The sequence below is a fragment of the Camelina sativa genome, chromosome 16 (assembly GCF_030686135.1).
Source record: "Camelina sativa cultivar CO46 ecotype springtype chromosome 16, ASM3068613v1".
Taxonomy (NCBI): Eukaryota; Viridiplantae; Streptophyta; class Magnoliopsida; order Brassicales; family Brassicaceae; genus Camelina; species Camelina sativa.
Window position 1 is genome coordinate 3797919 of NC_141895.1, and position 25178 is coordinate 3823096.

General features: G+C 36.3%; 4 protein-coding genes across 6 annotated transcripts; 3 read left to right on the forward strand and 1 right to left on the reverse strand.

Moving 5' to 3' along the window:
* Positions 1-670: 670 nt before the first annotated feature.
* Positions 671-2864, forward strand: LOC104749704 (ras-related protein RABA5d). Its single transcript, XM_010471385.3, has 2 exons — positions 671-1097; positions 1371-2864. Exons 1-2 carry the CDS (start codon positions 761-763, stop codon positions 1694-1696), a joined length of 663 nt encoding a protein of 220 aa, XP_010469687.1. The 5' UTR covers positions 671-760; the 3' UTR covers positions 1697-2864.
* Positions 1484-2864, forward strand: LOC104749703 (stress-response A/B barrel domain-containing protein UP3). Its single transcript, XM_010471384.3, has one exon. The coding sequence runs from the start codon at positions 1957-1959 to the stop codon at positions 2770-2772; it is 816 nt and encodes a 271-aa protein (XP_010469686.2). The 5' UTR covers positions 1484-1956; the 3' UTR covers positions 2773-2864.
* Positions 2865-3607: 743 nt separating this feature from the next.
* LOC104749705 (importin beta-like SAD2) lies at positions 3608-11961 on the reverse strand. 2 transcript variants are annotated; one of them, XM_087491647.1, is made up of 22 exons: positions 11494-11961; positions 11067-11202; positions 10892-10979; positions 10425-10574; positions 9829-9991; positions 9184-9368; positions 8928-9101; positions 8147-8292; positions 7924-8047; positions 7662-7842; positions 7244-7403; positions 7070-7111; positions 6862-6980; positions 6560-6758; positions 6157-6288; positions 5907-6010; positions 5382-5561; positions 5100-5239; positions 4878-5017; positions 4630-4796; positions 4408-4537; positions 3608-4299 (listed from the first exon to the last, which is right to left on the reverse strand). In XM_087491647.1, exons 1-22 carry the CDS (start codon positions 11584-11586, stop codon positions 4124-4126), a joined length of 3129 nt encoding a protein of 1042 aa, XP_087347773.1. In that variant the 5' UTR covers positions 11587-11961; the 3' UTR covers positions 3608-4123. The 2 variants fall into 2 exon arrangements, with proteins under 2 accessions (XP_087347773.1, XP_087347774.1); XM_087491648.1 differs by having other exon boundaries at positions 10892-10976; positions 11494-11865.
* A 3970-nt stretch (positions 11962-15931) lies between these two features.
* LOC104749706 (histone H3-lysine(4) N-trimethyltransferase ATX1-like) lies at positions 15932-23185 on the forward strand. Of its 2 annotated transcripts, none has more exons than XM_010471388.3 (24): positions 15932-16811; positions 16977-17028; positions 17134-17208; positions 17313-17532; positions 17652-17778; positions 17885-17989; positions 18139-18329; positions 18448-18540; positions 18650-18747; positions 18842-19003; positions 19777-19920; positions 20017-20064; positions 20179-20296; positions 20371-20436; positions 20543-20604; positions 20700-20756; positions 21091-21159; positions 21283-21481; positions 21666-21911; positions 22016-22077; positions 22157-22234; positions 22464-22559; positions 22657-22760; positions 22844-23185. In XM_010471388.3, the coding sequence occupies exons 1-24, from the start codon at positions 16261-16263 to the stop codon at positions 22980-22982; spliced, it is 3162 nt and encodes a 1053-aa protein (XP_010469690.1). In that variant the 5' UTR covers positions 15932-16260; the 3' UTR covers positions 22983-23185. The 2 variants fall into 2 exon arrangements, with proteins under 2 accessions (XP_010469690.1, XP_010469689.1); XM_010471387.3 differs by having other exon boundaries at positions 15993-16811; positions 18647-18747.
* Positions 23186-25178: the final 1993 nt, after the last annotated feature.

Sequence of the window (25178 nt, forward strand, 5' to 3'; positions counted from 1 at the left end):
TTTTAAAAATAATATTAAGTTAAAAAATAGTAATCGTAGTTTAAAGTTAATTATAGATTGAAAAAGGACAAACGTGGGTCCATATGATGATGAAACCATATATTATCCCTTAGTTTGAAAATTTGATCGAAAAGTGAATGTCCCCTAAAGCATATGGAAATAAAAACATTTGGACCCAAGGTTTCCTCTTTGTTTTTGTATGAACGTAATAAGATATGTAAGAATGTAGTAAAGCTCTCTTAAGAGTATTTTAAGACCATATACAAACTTTATATTAAATAAATCGTTTGTTTGATATTATATTTTACTTACATTACAAACTAAAATCAATTGTTTTTTGTTTGGTCAAAGACGTTTCAGGAGATGGGCTTCAGATCTCGATCAGTTTATACATTATTGATGATCAAAATCATATCCACAATCAGCAACAAGTCTCGATGGCAAACCACACTCTCTTAAGGTCTCAGTTACTTAAACGTTACTAATGGATTATGGGCTTTTGGCTAAACTACATATTTGGGCCATTCTCTCTTTACAAAATCAATCACTAATCCGTTTTTTTTTGTTAATAAAAAGACGACAAGAGCTTATTAATTGCACCGAATTTGCGGCACATAATTCAAAAATATTAATTTAAAAAAAAAATAATTATGAAACCACTTCATGCGCAGTATGTCTTTCTCTCATCCTTTTCATATTTGCCAGCTCCATCTCTCTCTCTCTCTCTCTCTAGAAATCATCATCAAAGAACTAGCTAAGGATGTCTTCGGATGATGATGAAGGAGGAGAGGAGTATCTATTCAAGATTGTGATAATCGGAGACTCTGCCGTCGGGAAATCGAACCTTCTCTCTCGGTACGCTCGAAACGAGTTCAACGCTCATTCCAAAGCCACCATCGGCGTTGAGTTCCAGACGCAGAACATGGATATCGATGGCAAAGATGTCAAAGCTCAGATTTGGGATACTGCTGGTCAGGAACGCTTCCGTGCCGTTACTTCCGCTTATTACCGCGGCGCCGTTGGAGCCCTCGTCGTTTACGATATTAGCCGTCGCTCCACTTTTGAGAGCGTTGCCCGTTGGCTCGATGAACTCAAGAGTAAGACATTAATTTCTCTCCAAGTTGTTTTGTTTTAAACAGATGATTTGGTTAGATTGTGCGTAGCTGATTGATTAAGATTCTTATCATTGTATGGTTCTTCTTATATTGGTTACTTAGACCAAAGGTGAATTAAATATAGTAAAGATCGTTTGAGACCTTGCTTTTGCTTATTCATATGAATCTGTTCGATTGACTTTTGAATTCAGTTTTGGTAAAATTTTGTTGATTTGCGTTTTCATTTGTGTATGTGTTTTGTTTTGTTTGATACAGTACATTCGGATACAACGGTGGCTAGGATGTTGGTGGGAAACAAATGCGACCTAGAAAGCATAAGAGCAGTGAGCGTGGAAGAAGGCAAAGCTTTAGCGGAAACAGAAGGACTATTCTTCATGGAAACATCAGCTCTCGATTCAACCAACGTTAAAACAGCTTTCGAAATGGTCATCCGTGACATCTACACCAACGTTAGCAGGAAACAACTCAACTCCGACACTTATAAAACCGAACTAAGCATGAAGAACCGAGTCAGTCTCGTTAAAGACGATAGTAAAAGCTCAACACAAGGCTTTGGTTTCTCCTGCTGTTCATCCTCTTGAGTCTTCTTGAACCTGATGAATTTTTCGTTCTATATTATTATTTCCATTGATTCATTTTGAGTTTTGTCCTCTACAAAAGTTTCACAAGATTTTTCTTTTGATTCAAAATTGTAATGTTTCTTTATGTGTGGATCCGTATAGTAGTAAAACACTTAATACGACAATTAATTATTGTCTAATTTTGTAATTAGGCAAAACGTTTTAAGTGGCTCGAATGGTCAATTGAGTCACAACCACCAGCTTCACAAATCACAATCACAATGATATGCGCAAGGATCAGACCGCTAATATCCTCACCACTAGCTTTCACTATCTCCACAACCAAACACTCCTCTTCACCAACCAATCTCCGATTACTCCCTCGCCGCCGCTCTTTCTCCGCCGTAACCGCCATGTCTTCTTCTTCAACCACACAGAGTCAGATCATAGAACACATCGTTCTTTTCAAAGCTAAAGACGACGCTGACTCCAACAAAATCACTTCCATGATCAGCAACCTCAACGCTCTCGCCTCTCTCGATGAAGTTCTTTACATCTCCGCCGCTCCTCTCCACCGTCTTGGATCCTCCTCCGCCTTCGCTTTCACTCACGTCCTCCATAGCCGTTACGGATCTAAGGAAGATCTCAGCACCTACGCTGCGCATCCTGATCACGTCCGTGTTGTTAAGGAGTCTGTGTTACCGATCTGCGATGACCTCATGGCTGTTGATTGGATCGCGGATCGTATCCCCGGAACCCTAGCACCGGCTCCTGGTTCGGTTGGTAAACTCACTTTACTCAAATTGAAAGAGGATGTATCCGATGAGGCGAAATCGGAGATTACGGGAGTGGTTAAGGGGCTTGGTGAGAAGTTCCCAGGGATTGATCAGATCACTGTGGGTGAAAACTTTTCGCCGGCGAGAGCTAAAGGTTTCTCGATTGCTTCGATTGCGTATTTTAAGGATTTGAGTGAAATGGAAGCTGTGGATGCTCAGAAAGAGTTGGTGAACTTGGAAAAGGATAAGGTTCGTGATTATGTGGATTCCACCATTGTTATTGAGTTCCTTGTTTCTTCAAAGACTTGTTCTAGTCTGTAAGAAAGGTTTTTAGATTTGAATCCTTTGAAACAAGCACTTTTGGGTCACCATTGTCTCTGCAATTTGAGAATAAAAAGCATGTTTGATTAGAAGATTCTGAGTGTTAATTTTTTTTAAGCAAGCCTCCTTGAGCAATCTCTGGTGGTTAAGCTATCGTAGTAGGCTACACAATCTTTTCTTAGTTGCAAATGTCGATTACAAGCAAGAGCTTCATCAGGATTTGTTATAGCTTAGTGTTTTTTGACTGGTAGAGTGTGTTCTTTACGTCTTGGCTGGTTTGTCACAAGAATGCCTGCAATGAAAGTGGTGTAGTTCTTCTCTGTAACACAAATAAAAATGTAATGATTTCAAAAATGAAAGAACAAGGTCTGGGTAAGAGAAAGGTGGATAAGGATAGAGAGTTTAGTTTGGCTTTCTGATCTAGAAAACATCTACAGAGACGCCAAATGCCTGAGGAAACATAACGCGGATTAGAAAAACTTATATCAGTGGGCAAGTGGGAATGATTCTAAGAAGTGAGTGTAGTAGAGTGCCACATGAGAGAAGTCTTAATGTATAAAATCTACTAACAAATATAGCGAAGACCCTTAGAATTGCATTTCTTAGTTTCATTCGCCGTTTCAGTTTTAATCAGAAATAATACGAAGAATCTTCTTACTAAGAAGCTGCAAATTTATGTTAATACGTCTCCAAGGCTCCGAGTCATCATATCTACCAGAGTAGAAAAAGGCAATGGGACCAAATTTTATTTACTCGATTTTCTGTTTTTCAAATATATTTCTTACTAAAATGGTAATAATAATTTTATGAATACTAAAGAAAGTGACTAGCAAAATGATGGATAATAATTATCACTTTATGAAAGAATGGTCGTACAACCTGATGACAGACCTTGCTGATCTCTCTGTGAGATCACAAAAATTCAATATAGCTTTTCCTAAAAAAAATCTAACACATCCCAAAGACGCAACACATAACATAAAGAGTACATGGCCAAAAAAAAAGAAAAGATAAAAGAGTACACAAAATCCGCCCACCCTCCCAAAAAAAACTCCTTTTCTTCATGAATACAACCAATCCAAAAGAAAGACACAACACCGCACTCATGGGAGGAGAAGAAGTTTCTACACACCATTCTTTAAACCACAAGAGACTCCATCCTCATCAACCGCAACCACACGGTTTAACAAGGTTCTAGAGATGATGCCTTCTGCTAAAATTCACAAAATCTGCTTCTTCATTTGTATAACCTGGAAGCAAGCCACTATTGCAAATAATGATGCACGACAATCTCTCACCAAAATGACACCACCTGTGTATCAGACACTGACTTTGAACCACAGCTTAAACATCACTGAGCAGCAACAGGAGTAGAAGCAGCTTGTGCTAACTTCTTTTGCTTCTCCTTCTCAATCTCCACTCTTCTCAGCTCCGCATGCTGTGCTACTCCGTTCGCAATCGCCTGGTAAGTGAAGTCCAGTGACTGGTTAAGGTTCTGAAATCTCTGCGCATCTGATGCCTGCATAACTGTATAATAGAAAAGGACGTGATTATAAGCAAGATGTACGCCAGAGAAAATGAAGCTCCATATAGTATTGGGTGGTCAAGACTGGTGAGGATTTTATATAGTTGTACCTCTGATTGCATCGACAAAGAATACAAAGGCATCAACGTCATCGATGGGCGACTGAAATTCGTCGTCATCACTAAAGTCATCATCAGAATCGTCGTCGTCGTCATCATCATCATAGCGGAAGACCTTTGCCTATGAAACAGACAAAAGAATTGGAAAACAGTCAATTCTAGCAAACAAAAGCATGCTCTAGTGAAGCAAGTCGATACAAACACTTGACAAACCTGTGCAGCTAACTTCTGCAGCTTCACGCTTTGTGCTTCATCTCCATCCTCTGCATCATCCATCCCCATCTCCCCACCAGACCCATCATCATCATCATCTTCGTCATCATCACTCAGGAGACCATTCATTTCTTCCTCATAATCCACTTCTGTCTCCTTTTCTGCTTCTGCGAGGAGGATTCGAAAGGGAATAAATGTAAACATTACCATGCCAAATGACGAGAAAATGGATCATGAGCAGGGCATACCAGCTAGCTGATTCTTATATGCAACTAGAAGATCAAGTGTTGCTCTGAAAACACGCTGCAGTGCTTCATCGGGTAATTGACCACCCGGGAGAGCAAGTAATGAAGTCAAACCCAAACAGCAAACTTTTTTAGCATGTTCCCTGATACGAACAATAGAATGTCCAACCATTACAATTATGAGCTAACATGAGCAAGATATGTCAAGACAAGGATCAACAGTACCTTTTGAAGTTTGCTGGCAGGCCACTTTTTCTCTTTTGCTGCAACATCTGGAACCAAAGATCAAAGACTTTGGAAATAAGTCCTGTGTTATGCAATACACCAAGCGTCAAACCTGGATTGTAGTAAAGCATATTTGCCACCTGCGAATAGAAATCAAGATTGTCAACCCATCATTGTATCATCACACAACAACAGAATCAGTTCAATACGAGCAACTTGATTCATATAGGGACATTGAAATTAATATACTACTGGTATGTAGAAATCGACCATAATTCTTACCACTTGTATAAGAAGAGATTTTAAATATGAAGTCTCAGCTCGTTGTAACCGATCAATAGTGAGTCGCAGATATGGTTCAACCCACTGATCCACCTGCCCTTTGCAATGCTGGAAAACAACTTCAATAAGCTTTGGAGCAGACTCAATATCACTGTCTTCTATGTTTCTGTCGGTCATAAGCTGTAGAAGTGGAAACGTGAGACATATATTAGCTATGAAAAGTAACAAATGCGCTAATGTTATGCAGACAGCCGAGAACTGCGCTTGTGCAGAGAAAGAGATGCTTATATATGTTTTGGCAGCAAGAAATGTACAATATGTTATTTCTCCTGTTTACACAATAAACAAGAGGCCAACAACTTTCTACAACGATAGGCATGGAAAATGCACTCAGAAATTCAGGTAAACAATGAAGGAAGATTCTATGCTTCATGATATGTGCGAGAATCCCAACAGTTCATTATAACAATGAACAGGCACATACATATAATTGGAGTCACTAGTACGATCAGAAGGTATACTCACAGTTGAAAGGACATTATATAGATTTTGCTGATAGTCGGGCTCCTTGCAAGTGAGAAAATGAGCCGTTCCCCTTGATATAAAGTTGTCTATCGGAACCAAAATATCTGAATTTTCAAAGAGTAACTTAAGTGAGTGTAACGAAAACAATGAATGACATGGAAGTGCTACAGTCATAGAGTCAACTGTAAAAATTAGAATGTAAAAAATTTGGGGGCTGTAGAAAAGAAAGCAGATGTGAGAGAAACTATACTTGGAAAGAAATCAATTGCCCAATCAACCAATGCTTCCACCATTAAAGGCCAGAGACTCCATATATCCAAGGAAATGGTAGGTGAATAAAAGGTCATGTATGATGCAATCTCCAAAACTTCTTCAAAAACCTCTGTTATAGCAAGTAGGATGAGAACATAAATACTTCAGTGTCAATTATTATATAGCTGGAAAAGAAAATGAATAATTTGAAATCATGATGCTACGAAACAACAAAACGCTGACAAAAAAAACCCTACTAAAAGAATGAACCCAAATGGTTAACAAATCAGTCGAAAAGTACATCATCTGAACACAACTATAACTTAATTATGTTCAGACTCCACAAACTATAGCCCAGGCTAAATAAGAAACTCAAGATGTATTTCTAGACATCCGTATACCTTGGCCATCAGTGGTCAACATTTTCTGCATTATTGGAAGTATAGTTGGTTCTATCTCAACAAACAACTGCGGAAGACTGCTAACAGATTCAAGGATTGTACTTATGGCACGCAAACAACCAACTGCAGCAAAAGCTCCCATGTCATCCGAGTCATCATTGGCTTCTGACGTGTTTAGACATCTCCAAAATGCAGCCGCCTGAATGAAAGGAAAGGAAGATTTACATATACATAGCCAAGTTTTCTAACCAGATTTTCTAGACATCAACAAAACTAGACTCATAGAGAACAAAATTTCTTACCAGATTTTGACATAATCCAAAAGCAAAAGGAGCCATCTCTTCGCCAAACTTATCTACAATGGTCTCCAAAGTAAAAACAAGGTCCTCATTCTCTACCTCATTCATGAGTTTGAAGAATTCTGATGGAAGCAGGATCACAAAAAATTTGAATCATTAGTTTACTTCAACAATACTGACCATCAAGTATTCCTATAGAAGGGTAACCCACCATCAAGTAACTGAGGAAGGATTGGACGAATCTCATTTAAATCTGCATTTTGACCAGAAATTTTAAATTAGCCACCACACAAACCCAGTACACAATCAAGAAGCCAACATGCACAGATAAACAAGTGAAAACACATTCATACAACACAAAAATGGGTAGGAAAAAATCACATACCCTTACACGCCTCAACAAATGAACGTAATGCAAAAACTGAATCAACACGAACAGGGAGGTCAGGATCGCGCAGTCCAGAAACAACACTGTGCAATGCTTTACGAAAGTTGTTCTGATCTGAGAAATTGATATGTGCATATTGTCCAGCTACCCATGCGGCCTACATTCAAAAAAAAACCCGTCAAACAGATCAAAGGGGATCTCAAAGAGTATGACATATAATACTGGGCAACAACAGGAAGTCTATACTAAACTATAGATAGCATTGCAGCAGTAGACTAAGCAATGATGCTTAGATTTCTCGGATAAATTGAAGTACAACAGACGTCGTGGAAAGGCAAAACAAAACAATCATTCTGGTAAGCTTGTAACAATGGATTATTGAGTTATCCACAACACAGTTTAAAGCCAAATATACCTTTGCTCTAAGATGTCCAACAGGACTACTGAACTCGGGAAAAATATGTTGCACCAACATACGCTCTAGTTCAGATTTATAGGGATCGATTTGCTTCAATTTGTCACAAAGAGCTCCAACAGCAAGCATCGCACCATCTTTTTGGCGATACGGCTTACGTTCAGCAGGAGCTTCGTCATAACTACACACAGTGTACAAACAAGTTGTCAATAAAACACAAGTGATAGACCAAGTGCCAGGCAGAAGAGCTCAAATGTAATACCTCCTGAAGATCCCAACGACAAACTGAACAAATTTCGGAAGGTTCTCTTTCCCACGCTTTCGAACCAACTCATTTACAAAATCCATGGACGCTGTTCGCGGACTGTACAAGTCTTCAATGATATCTGGATAAGCCCATTAAAAATGATGTATTTAATAACATTTTTAATGATGTGTTTAAGAATTAAGACTGTTTAAGAAAGTGAGTATTATGTAGCACTTACTGTAACCTTTCCTCACATATTCATGTGGGTCTTCCTCCCAAAGCTTTTGATCATTATCATTAAAGCACATTAGCGGGAAAACAATCTCAAAAAGCAGAACATCCAGCCGAGGCAGCAGCATTTTGTACATGCTTTTCTTCGAAATGCTGCAGATACAATGAATTAGTTTCAACAATATCTTTTCTTTGACGAGAAATACCACATATGCCAAATCTGCAAATATCCAGTTCAGAATGTTATCTTGCATGCTCAAGATATATTAGCTTGTCATTAGAACTCGCATCATGAAATTCAAACCATTTCAGAAAGTATATGCAGCGAGTTAATCAGTCATGTAAGAGAACAAAGCTCCCAAGATTAGAAGACATTCGAAACTCATCTAGAATTCCTTTTTTGAAGAAGAGCAGGAAAACACAAATAGTGAATCCTACCTGGCTAAGGTTCTCATTATATCCTCAAACATTACTGAGACATAAACTAAGGAACTAAAAACCACAATTTTCCCCAGTGGGGCATATTCTTACATCACAGCAGTAGTTTATGCTACAGGGGAGATGGTAAAAAAGATATCTAAACACATGATCAATGCAATAGAGTAAAATTACAAAAGCATATAAACCTCTTGGAGTGTTGTAGTTAATTTCAATAACTTATAATTCAGAGACCAAAAAATTATATAATGTCAGGCAAATGAGGATATTATAAGTTCGCCAAGTGGGGATACTGAATGTGCGCCTGTACGTAAGTGAAACTAATGTCGACAAGGAATTGTAACACAAACCTGTTGCTTAAGTACTGCAGGAGAAGATTGGTAACTCTGTCAGGAAGATAGCCTCCAATGCGAATTGTATTCAAGAAATTTAGGTGCCCTTCCAAAATTCTGCCTGCATAATTGTTCTGAAACGATTGGGCGAAAGGTTTGTTTTCTGGACTTTGTAGACTTGGATCTCCAAACCTATCAATGAGTGTTCACAAAAAAATCAATAAACCTTCCAAGGGTACTTTCTTGTTTAAAAAAAATAACATCAGATACATACCGACTATAGAGCCTGTTCAATATGTGCACTGTCCACTTCTTGACCTTCCACCAGCCCCAAGATTTTCTAAGTTCTGGATCCATAGGTTGGCCTTCAACTGGAACAGGACGCTCCGAAACACTCAAGAACAGAACCATCCAGGCATTAAATACGTTTAGATCAAATAATTGCCTTGGTAGCTCCAACTGCCCACAGAGAACAGTAAGAAATGATCATCTGGTGATTCTTTTTGAATACTAACATAGTTAAAATCACGAAAACCATAAAATGTCATGAAGAAAAAAAAGAACAGGGAGGTGTTCAGGGATACGCTCCCCAACACATGAGCCAGTCTTTTATTTATATATTGAAGTCTTTCTAAACCAAAGAATAGAACAAATATGGCAATTGCCAATATGATAAGATATTAAACAATACCACTAATAATCTCAAATATAAGAAAATGGAGACAGAGGGATCACAAGTGAAGTTGGAACCACCTCTCTCAGAGCCCTTGTCCCAAGCCTTTCACTTTAATACAACAAATAATACACAAAACAGTTCGACTGGTTTGAATTGTGTACTAAGGATATGCATATTAGGTTAAGAAAGATAAAAGGTGAAATTCTGCAAAGGCACATGTAACTGATCTCTCTAGCAACTTACATATATGGATGACCAAAATATTTTGCATATCAACTTCATAAGTTCTGCTATCTCCAGAGAGGGGTTTGGTATCTGGATAAGCCCATTAAAAATAGTCAAAAGTTGAGGAAACGTCTCCTCCACGATGCGGGCAACAGGTGTCCTGTCCTCATCTGACTTGAACCTAGAAAACAAAATCATGAAACATCATCAACGCGAAGGACTACTTATATGTAAACAATGAGATTGTCATCCAGAATAGCTGCTTCTTTACATGTAAAGAGCAACATGCATTTCTAGCTGGAAGTCGTAAAAAAGAATTGACAGGACATCATGAATTGACAGAGCCATGAACACCATTGTTTTCTAATAACACGTTTTAAACACTCTCATAGCTTCTACCTAACACTTCTTTCCCTTCTCTCAATTTTTTTTCAAACCAACTAAATTTATTAGTCACCCACTCAGTGTGATACATGCAATAGTCGAAATTGTGCTATTGCCACGGCAGACAATCATGAAGATGTCTCAAGAAAGTATATCAAAAATTTAACTAACAAACCTTATAAATCATATAAAGTGGCATAGAAATACGGAATGGAAAGTGATAAACTTACTCATATTTTCTAGAGAGTATCCGCAACACAAATAAAGCCCCATAAATTTGTTGATTTTGCAAGTTGAACTTCACCCAATCCAGAAGACGTGGCCATTGTTCTGGGTAGTCAGCATAAATGATTGTCTTGAGGCTCTCTCCAAGTTGTGATCTGGATACGAAAATTAGGGAAAGAAACAAATTATGGTTGTTGTTGAGACTTATAGAAGATACGGTCGGGACCAAGGTAATGAGAAAAAAGGCAAACTTCAGAAAAATCATCCTTTATCTGCCGTTTTTAATATCTAGCAACTAAGGATAATGCAGAGGCACATTCAAAAGATGCATATACAAAAGTGAGGACTATAACCTATCAGACAAGATGATTAGCAATTTGAAGGCATGATTAACCGTACATGTTACACATATTTCATAAAATCGCTAAAAATCAGACCACGTCAGAGTTCAAACGCTATCAGGGAAATTTACCTGAGTAAGGTTGGAACTTGGGTGACATAGACGAGAATATTGTCTCTCACCAATTCTTTGTCACTTTGCAATATCTTTTGTTGCTCTCCTGAGCCATCAAAAATAAGCAAAAATAATCTAAAATCTCCCAGAAGTTAAAGCCGGGGACAAGATAATCACAAGTGCAAATTATTACCAGAATCCTCAGGTGACCAGTTCTTAGCAATGAAATTTTTGAACTGAATACTAGCAATTTGACGCACTGCCATGTCACAGTTTCCATCCACGGCTATCTGCAACAACCTCACCAAATGCTGAGGCGTGTTCTGCAACTGCAACACAGAGAATAACGAGAAACCGTAAATCCCAACTACAACAACATCTGGATTAAATCAAATCAAAGATTTGTCAAAAAAATAATGGGATCCTTTGAAATATCTTGGGTAATACACTTATCCGCCTATAAGAAATACCTAAACATGAACTCACAGCTCCAAAACTTCAAGATTAAAATAACAAAATAATCTCGTACATCTCAGGGACGAATCAAACACGCGAAGAATATTAAAAAAAAAAAAAAAAAAAAAAAAGCCCGGAGAGAATTCAAGTGAAAACTGAGAAACCTGATTGAGCTGCTGCTCGGAAGCTTTGCGTTCATCGGGAACAGGACTGAGAACGGCGGCCTGAAGGATCAAAGCGAGGCTAGGCAGATCCATCCTGCGTGGAGTTTGAAAACCAGGACACTAGACACAGAGTGATGACGACGATCAGAGGCAGTGGCGGATTCGATTGAAAATATCCAGAGTTCAAAATCCCTTGGATACAGCTGAATTTGAGTAAAGGGGGGAGGAGATTCTCAGAAGAGCATGATAGGGTTTTAGAGCGACAAGAATGGCGGAGAAGAAGGGAGAAGAAGGGAGAAGAAGATTTTTGATAGTTGGGCGAGTGTGGGGAGAGAGAGAGAGAGAGAGAGAGAGAGAGCTGGACTGGACGATATAGGAGTATTTAAATCCCTAGGGTTGTTTAACTAACCAACCAATTTCGATTTTTGGTCCTATTTTTCCGGTTTATGTCGTACCGGGTCTTCTCTTACTTGAGTGACGACGTGTTTACTACTTTATAGGAAGAAAGATGAAAGAATAAATAAAAAAGTTTTCAGGTGAGTTTGCCAGACTATAAAATAAAAATTTGTAAATGTATGTGTCTGAAAAATGTTATTTTTATTTATCCCTTTTATTTATCTGATGAATTTAGTTAAAATACCAACTAATACAATTACAACTGTTCTTTCTTTTCCTTTAATGATATTTTATTATTATACTATTTGTTCCAGTCGAAGTGTCCTATGTCCAGAGAAGAAACGTGAAAATCATTGAAAGTGTGGTTGGTGTATTTGATGAAAATTTTAAAATTGTTTAATTCGATAATATTTATGTCCAGTTGATTAAAAAAAAGAAAGATAATATTTATGTCCAAGTAGATATATGGATGTAATCATGTAAACGATGATGAGTTTCAATGTTACATGATTCAACAATTGTGTGACCATGGTCCATAGTCCATATATTCCTCTATTAGTAAAACACATTTAGCTAGTACGTAACAACTTAGTTTCAATAAATATGTTTACGTTATATATATTATTCCTATTTTAATAATTTTGCTTTTATGGTAACAATTTTAAAGTATTTCCAAAAATATCGAGTAATTTTTCTTTGATAATTAATTTCGTAATTATAGTTTCCATAAGTATAAGATTTTTGACCAACAGTTTTTGTTTACCATGTGTTGTTTATTTTTTTATTTTTAATTATATAAGTAATTAGACCTGTTTGATAACATGGATATATGATATAACTTTTTTAAAAAATCTTTACTTTGTACTCTCCAATTAATCCCTACTGTATATTATTTCGGAAGTACATAACTTTTTTTGTATACTATATAATAGATAAATAGATGATTTTTTGGTTATAAGCGTATGACATTCATAATTTAAGTATATCATAATCACAATATAGAGGTTAGTTTAATTTTGGATATAGGGATAGTATGAATATGTAAGAAAATGCAATTACAATTCAACCATTGTGGATACAGTACCCTTAAGCAGCATATATGACGCAATGCAAAAGTTACTGGGACGTGCTATAGTTTATCAGTAGTGTCACTTTTCATCAGTAATTGAAACCATATAGTAAAGTCTATCGCCTATTGTTTAATTAGCTAAGTGAGATTTCTCCAACCACTCGTATATATTCAGTTTATGAACCCAATTATGAAACCCCATTCATTTCGGGAAGAAAATTAAAGAAGACAATTGAGTTTTTTTCTTTTGAATAAATTGTAAAATTTATTCCAAAAAAAACTTTGTTATATGAAGTGCAGCAAAAAAATAGTACATAACTCCATATATATTCATCTATTAGTAAAACACAAAAGAAACTAGCAAATACATTGTTACCCTACTATAATAATTGGGAAGTACTAATATGAAACTAACCTTAAAATGTGTAAAAAATTACATTCACTTGCCATTAGAAAAGTTTAATTAATTAATTAATCTTTATTAATTATTAATAAACAAAAAATTGTAAAAGATCAAATTAAATTAGATCTACAAAATTAAATAGAATCTACAAAATTAAATAAAATCTATTTGAATCTAAACTAATTCGTACTTGAAAAAAATATTATTAAAAATCTAATTTAATAAAATCTACAACTACAAATTTTATCAACATTTTTTACCAGAACATGTTAAAATTTTTATCAAAAATCTAATCAAAAAAATCTATATTAATTCTGTTTAACAGCTTAGATTTTAAAAATTAATAAATAACATAATAATAAAATAAATTATTACAATTTTTTATTAAAAAAAAATTCAGCATGCGGATAACCGCAGATTAGTACCTAGTATACTTTTATAAAAGAGGACGTATAGTATATTTGGGACAAAATCAAATCATATCAACCATAAAATAAAAAAATCCATCATAATGTAAACTATAGAAACCACGTAAAAATTGGATTCCACAATCATGGTGTAATTTGTTGGGTGCCTAGAGAACTACAACCAAGAAACGATGTGTGGATACTGTGACAATAAAGTGATCATCCGAGAAGTCTAAATGATATGAAAAACTTTGGACTTTGGAGGTAGGTTACACAACAAAACTTATGAAGGCAAGTATTTTACTCTTACTAGCTATCTCGTTCAATATTTGCCTATATATAGAATGTATAAGAGCATTTACAAGGGAGAAGTCTACCCCATATTTCAAAAGAAAAACAAAATAATATTTTATTATGTAACTAATAGGAAGTTGACAGCTGTAGAATCAAATTGAGGAGCGTTTATACTCCAAAGATTTTGAGAATGGTTCTCTTTGCTTATTTCTCCTTTTTATATTTTTTATTAATTTTTAATAAAATAACTCTGGATGAGCAACGACTGCTAATGATAGTCTCACATCTTTACGCGGATCATTTAGAGCACTAGCTAGCGAGCATTGGATGTCACTCCCTAAGAATTCAACCAGATTATGGATACACCCTTACACATCAATATATGACCCAATGCAAAAGTTACTGGGACGTACTATATATAGACTATAGTTGTCAGTAGTGAGTAGTGACACTTTTTGTCAGGAATTGAAAGTATATACTAAAGTCGATCACCTATTGTTCTATAGTTAAGTGAGATTTATCCAACCACTCGTATATTCAGTTTATGTATCCAATTATGAAACCCCATTCATTTCACGAATAATATTAAATAAGACAACTGAACTTTTTTTTGAAAAGAACTTTATTATATCAAGTGTAGCGTTTGTTAAATGTAATCAACATACATTTCAGTTGTTAAAAACTAATGTCTTATTAGCTAGGAGGATATCGTGAGGCAAGCCATGCCACCATGCAGCCGTGAAATTTCCAGTTCTCCTATTTTTGGATTGAAAGTATCCGGTTACGAACTTGCTAATCTAATCGTGGGACCAGTTGATCCGAGGGGATACGTGTGTCTCCATGGCGTCTGTTGTTTCTTTCCACCCACATAGAGTGGATGGTGAGTTAAAAAAATGTACCTGAGTAGGAAGAGTCGTTTATGTCCCAAAGATGTATCCATGAGGAGCTTGACAATGGGGCTCAGACATGCTTTTAACATCAACCCATATTTTGACTAAACTTTTCTCTCATTTGAAAATGTCTATTTGATATGATAGACTATGCTATCTATTTATCCATGCCTATAAGACTATAACATACAACATAATAAATAAGCTATACTCACAAATATATATATATATATATATATAAATTATCCAGTTGCATAATATTTGTTCTAATTATTAATGTCATAAAATTTTCTAAAAGTTCTCCTCATTCGTTCTCTCACTTGTATATTATCTTCATAATTCACTATACTATTACGTTTCAGTTTAACGCATTTACCATCCCACTGTGGGATTCCCACAATCGAGACTTTGTGAGACATTGAGCAATATAATGATAACCCAAAAATTGTAACCACCTCATCCCAAAATATTGTAGTAGGCGGCTCCTTCAAATCCAATATCCTTTCGTAAATACATCATAACATTTAACTTAACTGATGTTTGGTTTTAGTGGGTAATCTGCTTATCCGTAAATGAAATAGTCAAATTATTTTTGACATCGAAATGTTCAATTATTTTTTTGACATCTTTTTTTGTTTTTTTTTTCTGATCAAAGACATATTTTTCTATCATGGAAATATTAACCTTATTTTAGTCAAATTATCCATACTTTGTTTTTTTGTCACTTTTAAATTCTTCCTTTTTATATAGCGGAATAGAAATAAATTTATATTTATATAAAATAATTGGTATTTAGTTATTTATATTTTTTTTTGTTTTTTTGACATCGAAATATTACATTCTTACATTTTTTTTCTGACATCAAAATGATAATTTTGTTTATCTCAAACTGTCCATATTTTGGGTTTTTTTAATTCTTCGAGCAAACAATTTTTTTTTATAAAAATTAATAATCAGATATTGCTTCACATAGATACATACACACTTATGAATGTAAGCATGCGGAGATATATGAAGAGACAGAGACAATAGATTTAGATCTGGAAAATAAAGTTAAAAGTCATCATCTTTAATAAACCCGGCGGGAAACGATAAAAAAAGCCTTTTAGCTTCTCCCTCCAAAGGATCTCTCTCTCTTTTTTTTTCTTCTTCCCCCTTTTCCTCTGATTCTTCTGCTTTCTAAACCCTAATTTCTCTCATCCACGAAAACCCTAACAAATTTTTTTTGGGGGTTTATCGAAGGAAGGAGAGAGATAGAGAGTGAGCAAAAGGTGTCTCCTTTACGAAGCCCTCTCCGAATTAATCTCCATGGCGTGTGTATCGAATGATACCCAGATCGAAACTGATGTTCACGCGCTCGTGGAAGCTCCAATTCGCTACGATTCTATTGAGAATATGTACTCTGTTACCTCGTCGGCATTGTGCTGTGTTAATGCGGTTGGTTCCCACAGTCTGATGTCTAAGAAGGTTAAGGCCCAGAAGCTTCCGATGATTGAGCAATTTGATGTTGAAAGTAGCGGTGTGAGTGCTAGTGCCGATTGTTGTCGTTCGGATGATGACAAGTTGCGGATTCAGCGTCCTGAGATTGTTCGTGTCTACTATCGCCGCCGTAAGAGACCGCGGAGGGATCGTTTACTAGACCAGGCGGTGGATGTGAAGACTGAAAGCGTGGAGCTTGATGAAACTGAAGAGAAGAAGAAAAGGAAGATTGGTAACTGCGAGTTGGGGAAATTGAGTGTGGATTCAATTGGTTTAAGAAGGTGTAAGAATAGTGGAGATAAGCAAAATGGATCATTCCAAAGGAAGGGCACTTCTATCAAGGATCTGGACAAGGCGCGTTCGGCTAAGAAATGGGTCAGGTTAGGGTCTATCTATCATCTCTTTCATTGTTGAAAGCATGGACGTGCTGTTGTTTTTGCACTGATGATTTTCTTAGTTCAGACTTTGAATCTGTTGACCTTTTATTGTTAGTAGACAGACTACTTGTTTTCTTGGTCGTGTTTGATGGAGTTTTGATGTGGCAGGTTGAGTTATGATGGTGTTGATCCTACAAGTTTCATAGGGTTGCAATGCAAGGCAAGTGTTTTAACTAGACAATTGTCTTGTCCACTTTAAAAGTTATTGCATTCCACTATTTTGTGAAGGGGACATCATAACAGTTGATTGTCGTTTAATCCGTAGGTTTTTTGGCCGCTGGATGCTCTTTGGTATGAAGGTTCTATTGCTGGATACAGTGCAGAGAAAAAGCGTCACACTGTAAGTAGTTTTCTACTCTACTTGAGTTCTGAGTTGGGTAGTTTTGTGAGCTATGTAATATGTAAAAACCTTGTTCCTCTAACAGTGGTCAAATGCTTCTTTAGGTTAAATATGGGGATGGATATGATGAGCATATAGTTCTTGATCGTGAAATGATCAAATTTTTAATTTCTCGTGAAGAGATGGAGCTGTTACATCTGAAGTTTTGTACTAGTAATGTGACTGTTGGTGGCCGTGATTACGATGAGATGGTTGTATTGGCAGCTACTTTGGATGGATGTCAAGATTTTGAGCCTGGAGACATTGTATGGGCAAAACTTGCTGGTTTGTACTAAACTGATTTCCTCCATTTTATAACCCCTCTTTATGCTAACAAAGCATATAGACATAGCAAACTACCTACTGACTTCCATAGAACTGCATTTGCTTTCCTATTCGGACAGGTCATGCTATGTGGCCAGCAGTTATTGTAGACGAATCCGTTATCGGAGAGCGGAAAGGTCTAAACAGCAAGGTATCTGGAGGAGGATCACTCTTGGTCCAATTTTTTGGTACTCATGATTTTGCTAGGTTAGTCAGTGCTTTCTAAATATTTAAATATCTCATGTAGCTACTGAGATGTTGAGATCAATGTTACACATCATCAAGCTGAAGTTAACATCATTTGGTTTTATAGAATAAAAGTAAAGCAAGCAATCTCATTTATCAAAGGGCTTCTTTCGTCATCTCACCTGAAGTGCAAACAACCTCGGTTTGAAGAAGGCATGCAGGAAGCAAAAATGTAAGTCCCTCTCGCTTATCTTTGGCATTCTGCTTTTCTGACTTTCCAGTACATGTTGCATTAACAATTAGACCAATCATTTCTTCCCGATCTTTCTTGAAACCTGAATGTTGCTTGTCCTCAAATATCTGTTATTTTGCCTCACCCAGGTATCTGAAGGAACACAGGCTTCCAGAAAGGATGAGTCAACTTCAAATGGGAGCTGATTCCAATATGACTGATAGTACAGAAGAGGGAAACTCGGGTGGTGATCTTCTTAATGATGGAGAAGTGTGGTTGAGACCAACAGAACAAGTAGATATCCAGTATACAATAGGGGATCTGCGAATAATAAATCTTGGTAAGGCTTGAAACTTATAAGTATGGTGTATAATCTGTCATTCTATGGTTCATTATTTTAAGTTGGCTATAGGAATGAACTCCATTGATAATCTATAGGCATATGACTTGTCTTACAGGAAAGGTTGTGACAGACTCTCAGTTTTTCAAGGATGAGAGTCATATTTGGCCTGAAGGGTATACTGCGATGAGAAAGTTCACATCACTAAAAGGTTATTTGTTTAATCAATTTTTGGCTTTTCCTTATAAATCAGGTATTTTTCCATATTTAATTTATTGAGATTAGTTCATCAATGAGTTGTTGCTTTTGGTTATTAGCAGATCATAGTTCATCTGCCTTGTACAAGATGGAAGTGCTCAGAGATGCCGAGTCAAAGACTCGCCCTCTTTTTAGAGTAACTGCAGATAGTGGAGAGCAGGTGAGTTAAACATATCTATTAGCAGCTGTTTTGATTAAAGTTTTCAGGTCAAAACTCTATCTCTGGCTAACATCGGTAACTAATTTTTTCGTAGTTCAAAGGGCCTACTCCATCGGCCTGCTGGAACAAAATATATAACAGGATAAAAAAGGTCCAGAATACTACTGACAGTCCTAATATTTTGGGTGAGGAACTAAATGGATCTGGTACAGACATGTTTGGTCTCTCCAACCCGGAAGTCATTAAACATTTACAGGTATCTTGTCGTTGCATGTAAAATTATTGTAGTGGTATCCATGTGTTTTCATGATAATATGCTTGCCATTGCATTTCGGTCTCAGAATAATCATCTAATTGTCTGGACACTGAACATTTTGTGGTACCCTGACTTTTGTTTTGTCTCCAAAACGTATATTCAGGACTCAGTTATGTTCAATATGATTGTTTGATGCACGAAACCAAGTTTTCTTATAAGACCATCAAGCTTGTGTACTAAAATTGGTTTGTGGGTAACCTCATTCGCTATTTCCGGGTCCAAAAGCATATTAGAATCACATATTCATCAATGAGACGACACTTACCTCACATACGAAATAATCATTTCTGTCTAGTGACTATGGCTTCTTTTCTTTAAATGTTACAGTTGCTTTCTCTCCCGTAAGAAAACTGTGTGAATTAAATTTACACTTCTTAATTGAAGCCAGCTTCACAAGTAATTACAGAGAGTTTCTAAGGATGAAATATGTGCATTTGGTCTATTGATTATAAGACATTTTGTGTTTTTAGTGAAACTAAAGAGTAAAGTTTTGTGCTGGAGTCTTTATAGCGAAACTAGTTTTGTAGAACATATCACTTTTTATTATTTCATGTGGCAGATACCTATCAAGATGGTTGCTAGATTTTGCAAACTTTTATGGTTAATTCTCTTTGTACTGCTTGGTGAATGCTCCCGGTTTTATACCATTGCATTATTGGTTAGCTTCTAGTGACTACACTTAATATGTGCCCTAATAAACTATTGCCTAGCAGGATTTATCAAAATCCAGACCATCGGCCAATGTTTCCATGTGCAAATATAGTTTGGGAAAGCATCAAAATCAGCCTACTGGTTACCGACCTGTCCGTGTTGATTGGAAAGATCTCGATAAGTGCAATGTCTGCCACATGGATGAGGTAAAGGGTGCATTTTTCTTTTTTATTTTGTTTCTCATGAGAATTCAAATTTTTGCTCTTTAATAAGTTCTGATATATATATTTTTTTGTCTGCAGGAGTATGAGAACAATTTGTTCCTGCAATGTGATAAATGTAGAATGATGGTATTGTTCATGCTCTGAGCTTTTTCAGCTATTATATATCTCTTAGATGTATACTCTATAGTGCCTTATTCTCTTGGGTATGAATCAAATTTGAAATTTCTGGTCCAATACTAGGTCCATGCTAATTGTTATGAAGAGCTAGAACCCGGTGATGGTGCTTTGTGGTTATGCAACTTATGTCGTCCTGACGCTCCTGAAATACCTCCACGGTGTTGTCTTTGTCCTGTAGTAGGTAATTTTACCGTACCATTTGGTTTATGGAGTCTTTATGTGCTTTCGTTAGTGAATAATTGAAACTTCTTTTAGGGGGTGCTATGAAGCCGACAACTGATGGGCGCTGGGCTCATCTGGCTTGTGCTATATGGATCCCAGGTTCAATCTTAATGATTTGCTGTTTTGTATAAGTCTGCTTTCTACTGGAGAATAGGATGCCATATTACTTTCCTTCTTACAAATTAACACTTGTTATTTTATTCAGAAACATGTTTATCTGATGTCAAGAAGATGGAACCGATTGATGGGGTAAATAAAGTCAGTAAAGTATGTACTCATTTTCTTTCAGCTTCTTTACCTTGGTACTATGGCCTTTTCCAAACTCTTATCCCTCTTCTCTTTTTCCTAACTTGTAAAATTAGGATCGCTGGAAATTAATGTGCACTATCTGTGGGGTATCTTATGGAGCTTGTATCCAAGTAAGAATTCGTTCTATGTTAAGAGAAAAATGAATCATTCTTATGCATTCTGTTGTATTCACATACATTAGTAATCTAGTTGAAATTTCCTGACAAAAATGCTGCCAGTATAACTGGCTTTTAGTAAATAATTTCTGATAATTTTTGTAAACCCTTTTACAGAACATCAATTTATTTGCTGAAGTTACAGTTATGTTTGCCATTTATCTCGTGTATGTTCTGAATAATGGAATCTGGTCACGACATAGATCATTTAAACGACTGTGCATGCCATTTTTACAGTCAAATGCAACCAAGGGTTAATATGTATTATTTTAAATGACTACATTTTCAGTGTTCGAACATTTCTTGTCGTGTGGCATATCATCCACTCTGCGCGCGAGCTGCTGGTCTCTGTGTTGAGGTACTTTCCATATCTTACAGACAGAAAATTTTGCATTCATACTTACATTCATGTATTTAAACACAGCAAATCTACAGAACAGATGTTTTCAACTGATTATGGCTTTTCTGACTGTCCATGTAGCTTGAGAATGAGGATAGACTTTTTCTTCTATCAGTGGAGGATGAAGAAGCAGATCAGTGTATTCGCATGCTTTCATTCTGCAAAAGGCATCGACAAACATCAACTGCCTGCCTAGGATCAGAAGACAGGATCAAATCCGTTACTCATAAAACTTCCGAGTATCTCCCACCACCTAATCCATCTGGCTGTGCTCGGACTGGTATGCTAGGATTATATTTTAAATTCACACCACACTTTCGGATAGGATTATTTTTCCTCATTTTTATCTCGCATATGGCCTATGTGTGTTTTGTTCACTTTCATGCTTCTACTTTTATTCGTGTTTGCAATTAATAAGTCAGTCTGGATGAGAATTTTGACATAATTTCCGTGTACTGTTGCAGAGCCGTATAATTGTTTTGCCAGAAGGGGGCGGAAGGAACCTGAAGCTCTTGCTGCGGCTTCTTCAAAGCGACTGTTTGTTGAGAATAAGCCATATGTTATTGGTGGTTACTCTAGACTTGATTTTTCAACTTCTGAATGCTTTCACGGATCCAAGGTGTCACAGATGAGTACTCCAAGCAACATTCTTTCTATGGCCGAGAAATATAGATACATGAAGGAAACATACAGAAAGAGATTAGCATTTGGTAAGCATTGATTCTTCTATAATTATCAGTAAATCTTGAAAGATAGTTAAGTTCCTTTGAAATTCTTCTTTTTCTCCTAATTTTTTTCCCCCTTCTATTTTCAGGGAAATCAGGAATTCATGGTTTTGGCATATTTGCAAAGCTTCCGCACAGGGCAGGAGATATGGTGAGCATACTAAACTAGAACTGGACATATCATCTTTGGAAAGTGTCACTCATGAAAACTTTGTATGAGTTCTGTGCAGATGATTGAATACACGGGAGAACTTGTTAGACCGTCTATAGCTGACAAAAGAGAACGTCTTATCTACAATTCAATGGTGGTACGTATTTTTGACTTTACTAATTTTCACAGTTTGGTGCTAGATGGAAGATTAAATAGACAGTAATGGAACAATTAGTCGGATTAACTTGTACCTTTATTCACCATCTAAATGTTATCTTCTTATTCGAGCAATATTTTCACATAGCATTCCCTTAGTAGTGTAAATCTTGGATGCCGATGAGTTAATCAATATCTGAGAAAAAACAAAAATTTCTTATGTGATATAGGGTGCAGGGACTTACATGTTTAGAATTGATGATAAGCGAGTCATAGATGCTACAAGGGCAGGAAGCATCGCCCACCTGATTAATCATTCCTGTGTGGTATGACTATGATCCGTTAAACTTAGTTGCTTGTATTCGATTTGGTTAGCATCTGCAAACAAAAGAACTAAGCATTTATTGCTTTACTCTTATGCAGCCCAATTGCTATTCAAGAGTCATTACGGTTAATGGAGAGGAGCACATTATCATTTTCGCAAAGAGGGATATCCCTAAGTGGGAAGAGCTGACCTATGACTATAGGTTTCATTTTTGTCGCCCTTCAAATCATCTGAGATATTGTATAATCATATTTCCTACTGCCGCTGATCTTGTAATATTTACAGGTTCTTTTCAATTGGTGAGCGCCTTTCATGTTCATGCGGCTTCCAAGGGTGTCGAGGTGTTGTGAATGATACAGAAGCTGAAGAACAACAGTCAAAAATCTTTGTTCCTCGTTGTGAAATAATCGACTGGACGGAATAAATAATAAAGCTGACTAAAAACTAAAGAAAGAGTAACAAATGTTGTAGCTCCTTAAACTTAGAGCATATGTTGTCTAGCTTTGTCACACTCCATTTTTTTTTTTTGTACATAAACTCATTAGAGAGTAAGTAACTACACCGATCATAGTGACTCTTCATTTGTAAAGCCATTTATAATTCCAGGCTTCTTCTCTATACTTAAAACTTGGTCCTTTCCCGAAAAGAGATATTTTTCACCATCATATCAAAATCATCATCTGCAACGGGAGATTTAACCAAGGTTCTTATTACAAATTGTGATTAAAAATAAAATCAGAATTAAATCAAAAAAATAAGAATTGTCTCTTAGAGCTTCTCCAACGGTAAGGTTCTTATTGTGAGGTTTTTAAATTTTTGAAGAATAGATTTTGTACTTTATGAAAGGAAGAACTTGTAATTGGGTAATTAAAATTTTGCTCCTCCAATGGTGAAGTTCTTATTGGGGTTCTTAATTTTGAAAAAAAATATTTGTCAAAAATATTATTTATGAAATGAAAATATTTTAAGTAAAACATAATTACTTTGAATGTTTAAATAATTTAAATTGTATAAAAATAAGAAATAATAGCATTTCATAAATTTTTAAACATTAATTTTAAAACTTACAAATTATAAAAGCATAGTAAAAATAGGAATACAAATCATAAATGGGATAATAGATTAGTTGTAATCCTGATTGTAACCTTGATTTGTGTCAAACTTTTGCCATATATGTTCAATCAAATCATCATGCAAGCGTTCATTTGTTCTTTTATCACGAACTTCATTTCGCGTGATCATCATCTCGGTGATGTTTGAAAGCCTCGCAGTAGGAAGTGTGTAGTCCACATGTGAAGTTCGGTTTGATTGTGTTTGTTCGAATTCTGCAACATTAAACTGCGTGTACCCATCACGTTCATCTTCTACTATCATATTGTGTAGTATGATACACACTCTCATTATCTTTCCAACTTTTTCTTTATCATGGATGAGAGCCGGGTTTTTTACTATATGGAATCGAGCTTGCAAGACTCCAAAAGCACGTTCAACATCTTTACGAACAGCTTCTTGATATGTAGCAAATAAGGATGCCTTTGGAGTTTGTGGAAGGGGAATAGATTGGATAAAAGTAGCCCATTTTGGATAAATCCCATCGGTGAGATAGTAGGCCAATTTATAGCGGTGCCCGTTGACAGTATAATTCACCTTAGGAGCACAACCTTGTAAAATATCGTCAAAAACTGGTGAGCGATCAAGAACATTGATATCGTTTAATGTACCTGGAGGTCCAAAAAACGCGTGCCATATCCAGAGATCTTGTGACGCTACAGCCTCTAAAACGATGGTTGGCTTTCCAGATCCACGCGTATATTGACCTTTCCATGCGGTTGGGCAATTCTTCCACTCCCAATGCATACAGTCGATGCTTCCTATCATCCCGGGAAATCCGCGCATCTCTCCAATATCGAGTAGTCGTTGAAGATCCGCTGGTGTGGGTCTCCTTAGGTACTCATCTCCAAAAAAGTTTATGATTCCTTGAACAAAATTTTCCAAGCATGAAATCGCAGTGGTTTCAGCAAGGCGAATGTATTCATCTTGCGCGTCAGCTGCACTTCCATATGCCATCATACGAATTGCCGATGTACACTTCTGTATTGGAGAGAGACCAAACCTTCCAGTAGCATCTCGTCTTTGTTGAAAGAATGACATTTCACTTGAGAGTCGATCAACAATGCGCATGAACAAGGGCTTGTTCATTCTAAAACGACAACGAAATATTCGTGGAGAGTATGTTGCATTTTCACAAAAATAATCATTCCACAAGCGGTTGTGTCCTTCTTCACGATTTCTTTCAACATGTGCTCGCTTTTTCTTTGGCTTCGTTGCTTCTTGATGACCACCATTGTAACTTAAAATATTTTCCATCGCTTGATCGTAAATTTGATCGCATACATTATCAATGCATTCATCAATGGTATCATCTATATGATCATGGGAAGATGATGCCATTTTTAGGAGAGTGTTTGATTTGTAAAAGTGAAAGAAAATATTGAATGTGTTTGATTTGTAAAAGCAAAATGGTTGTGAAATTTGTTGTGCCAAACTATGCCAGTTTTATAGAAAACTTTGTGGTCTACAAACGTTGCAAATCTGTGGTCCATAAACGTTGCAATTGTCA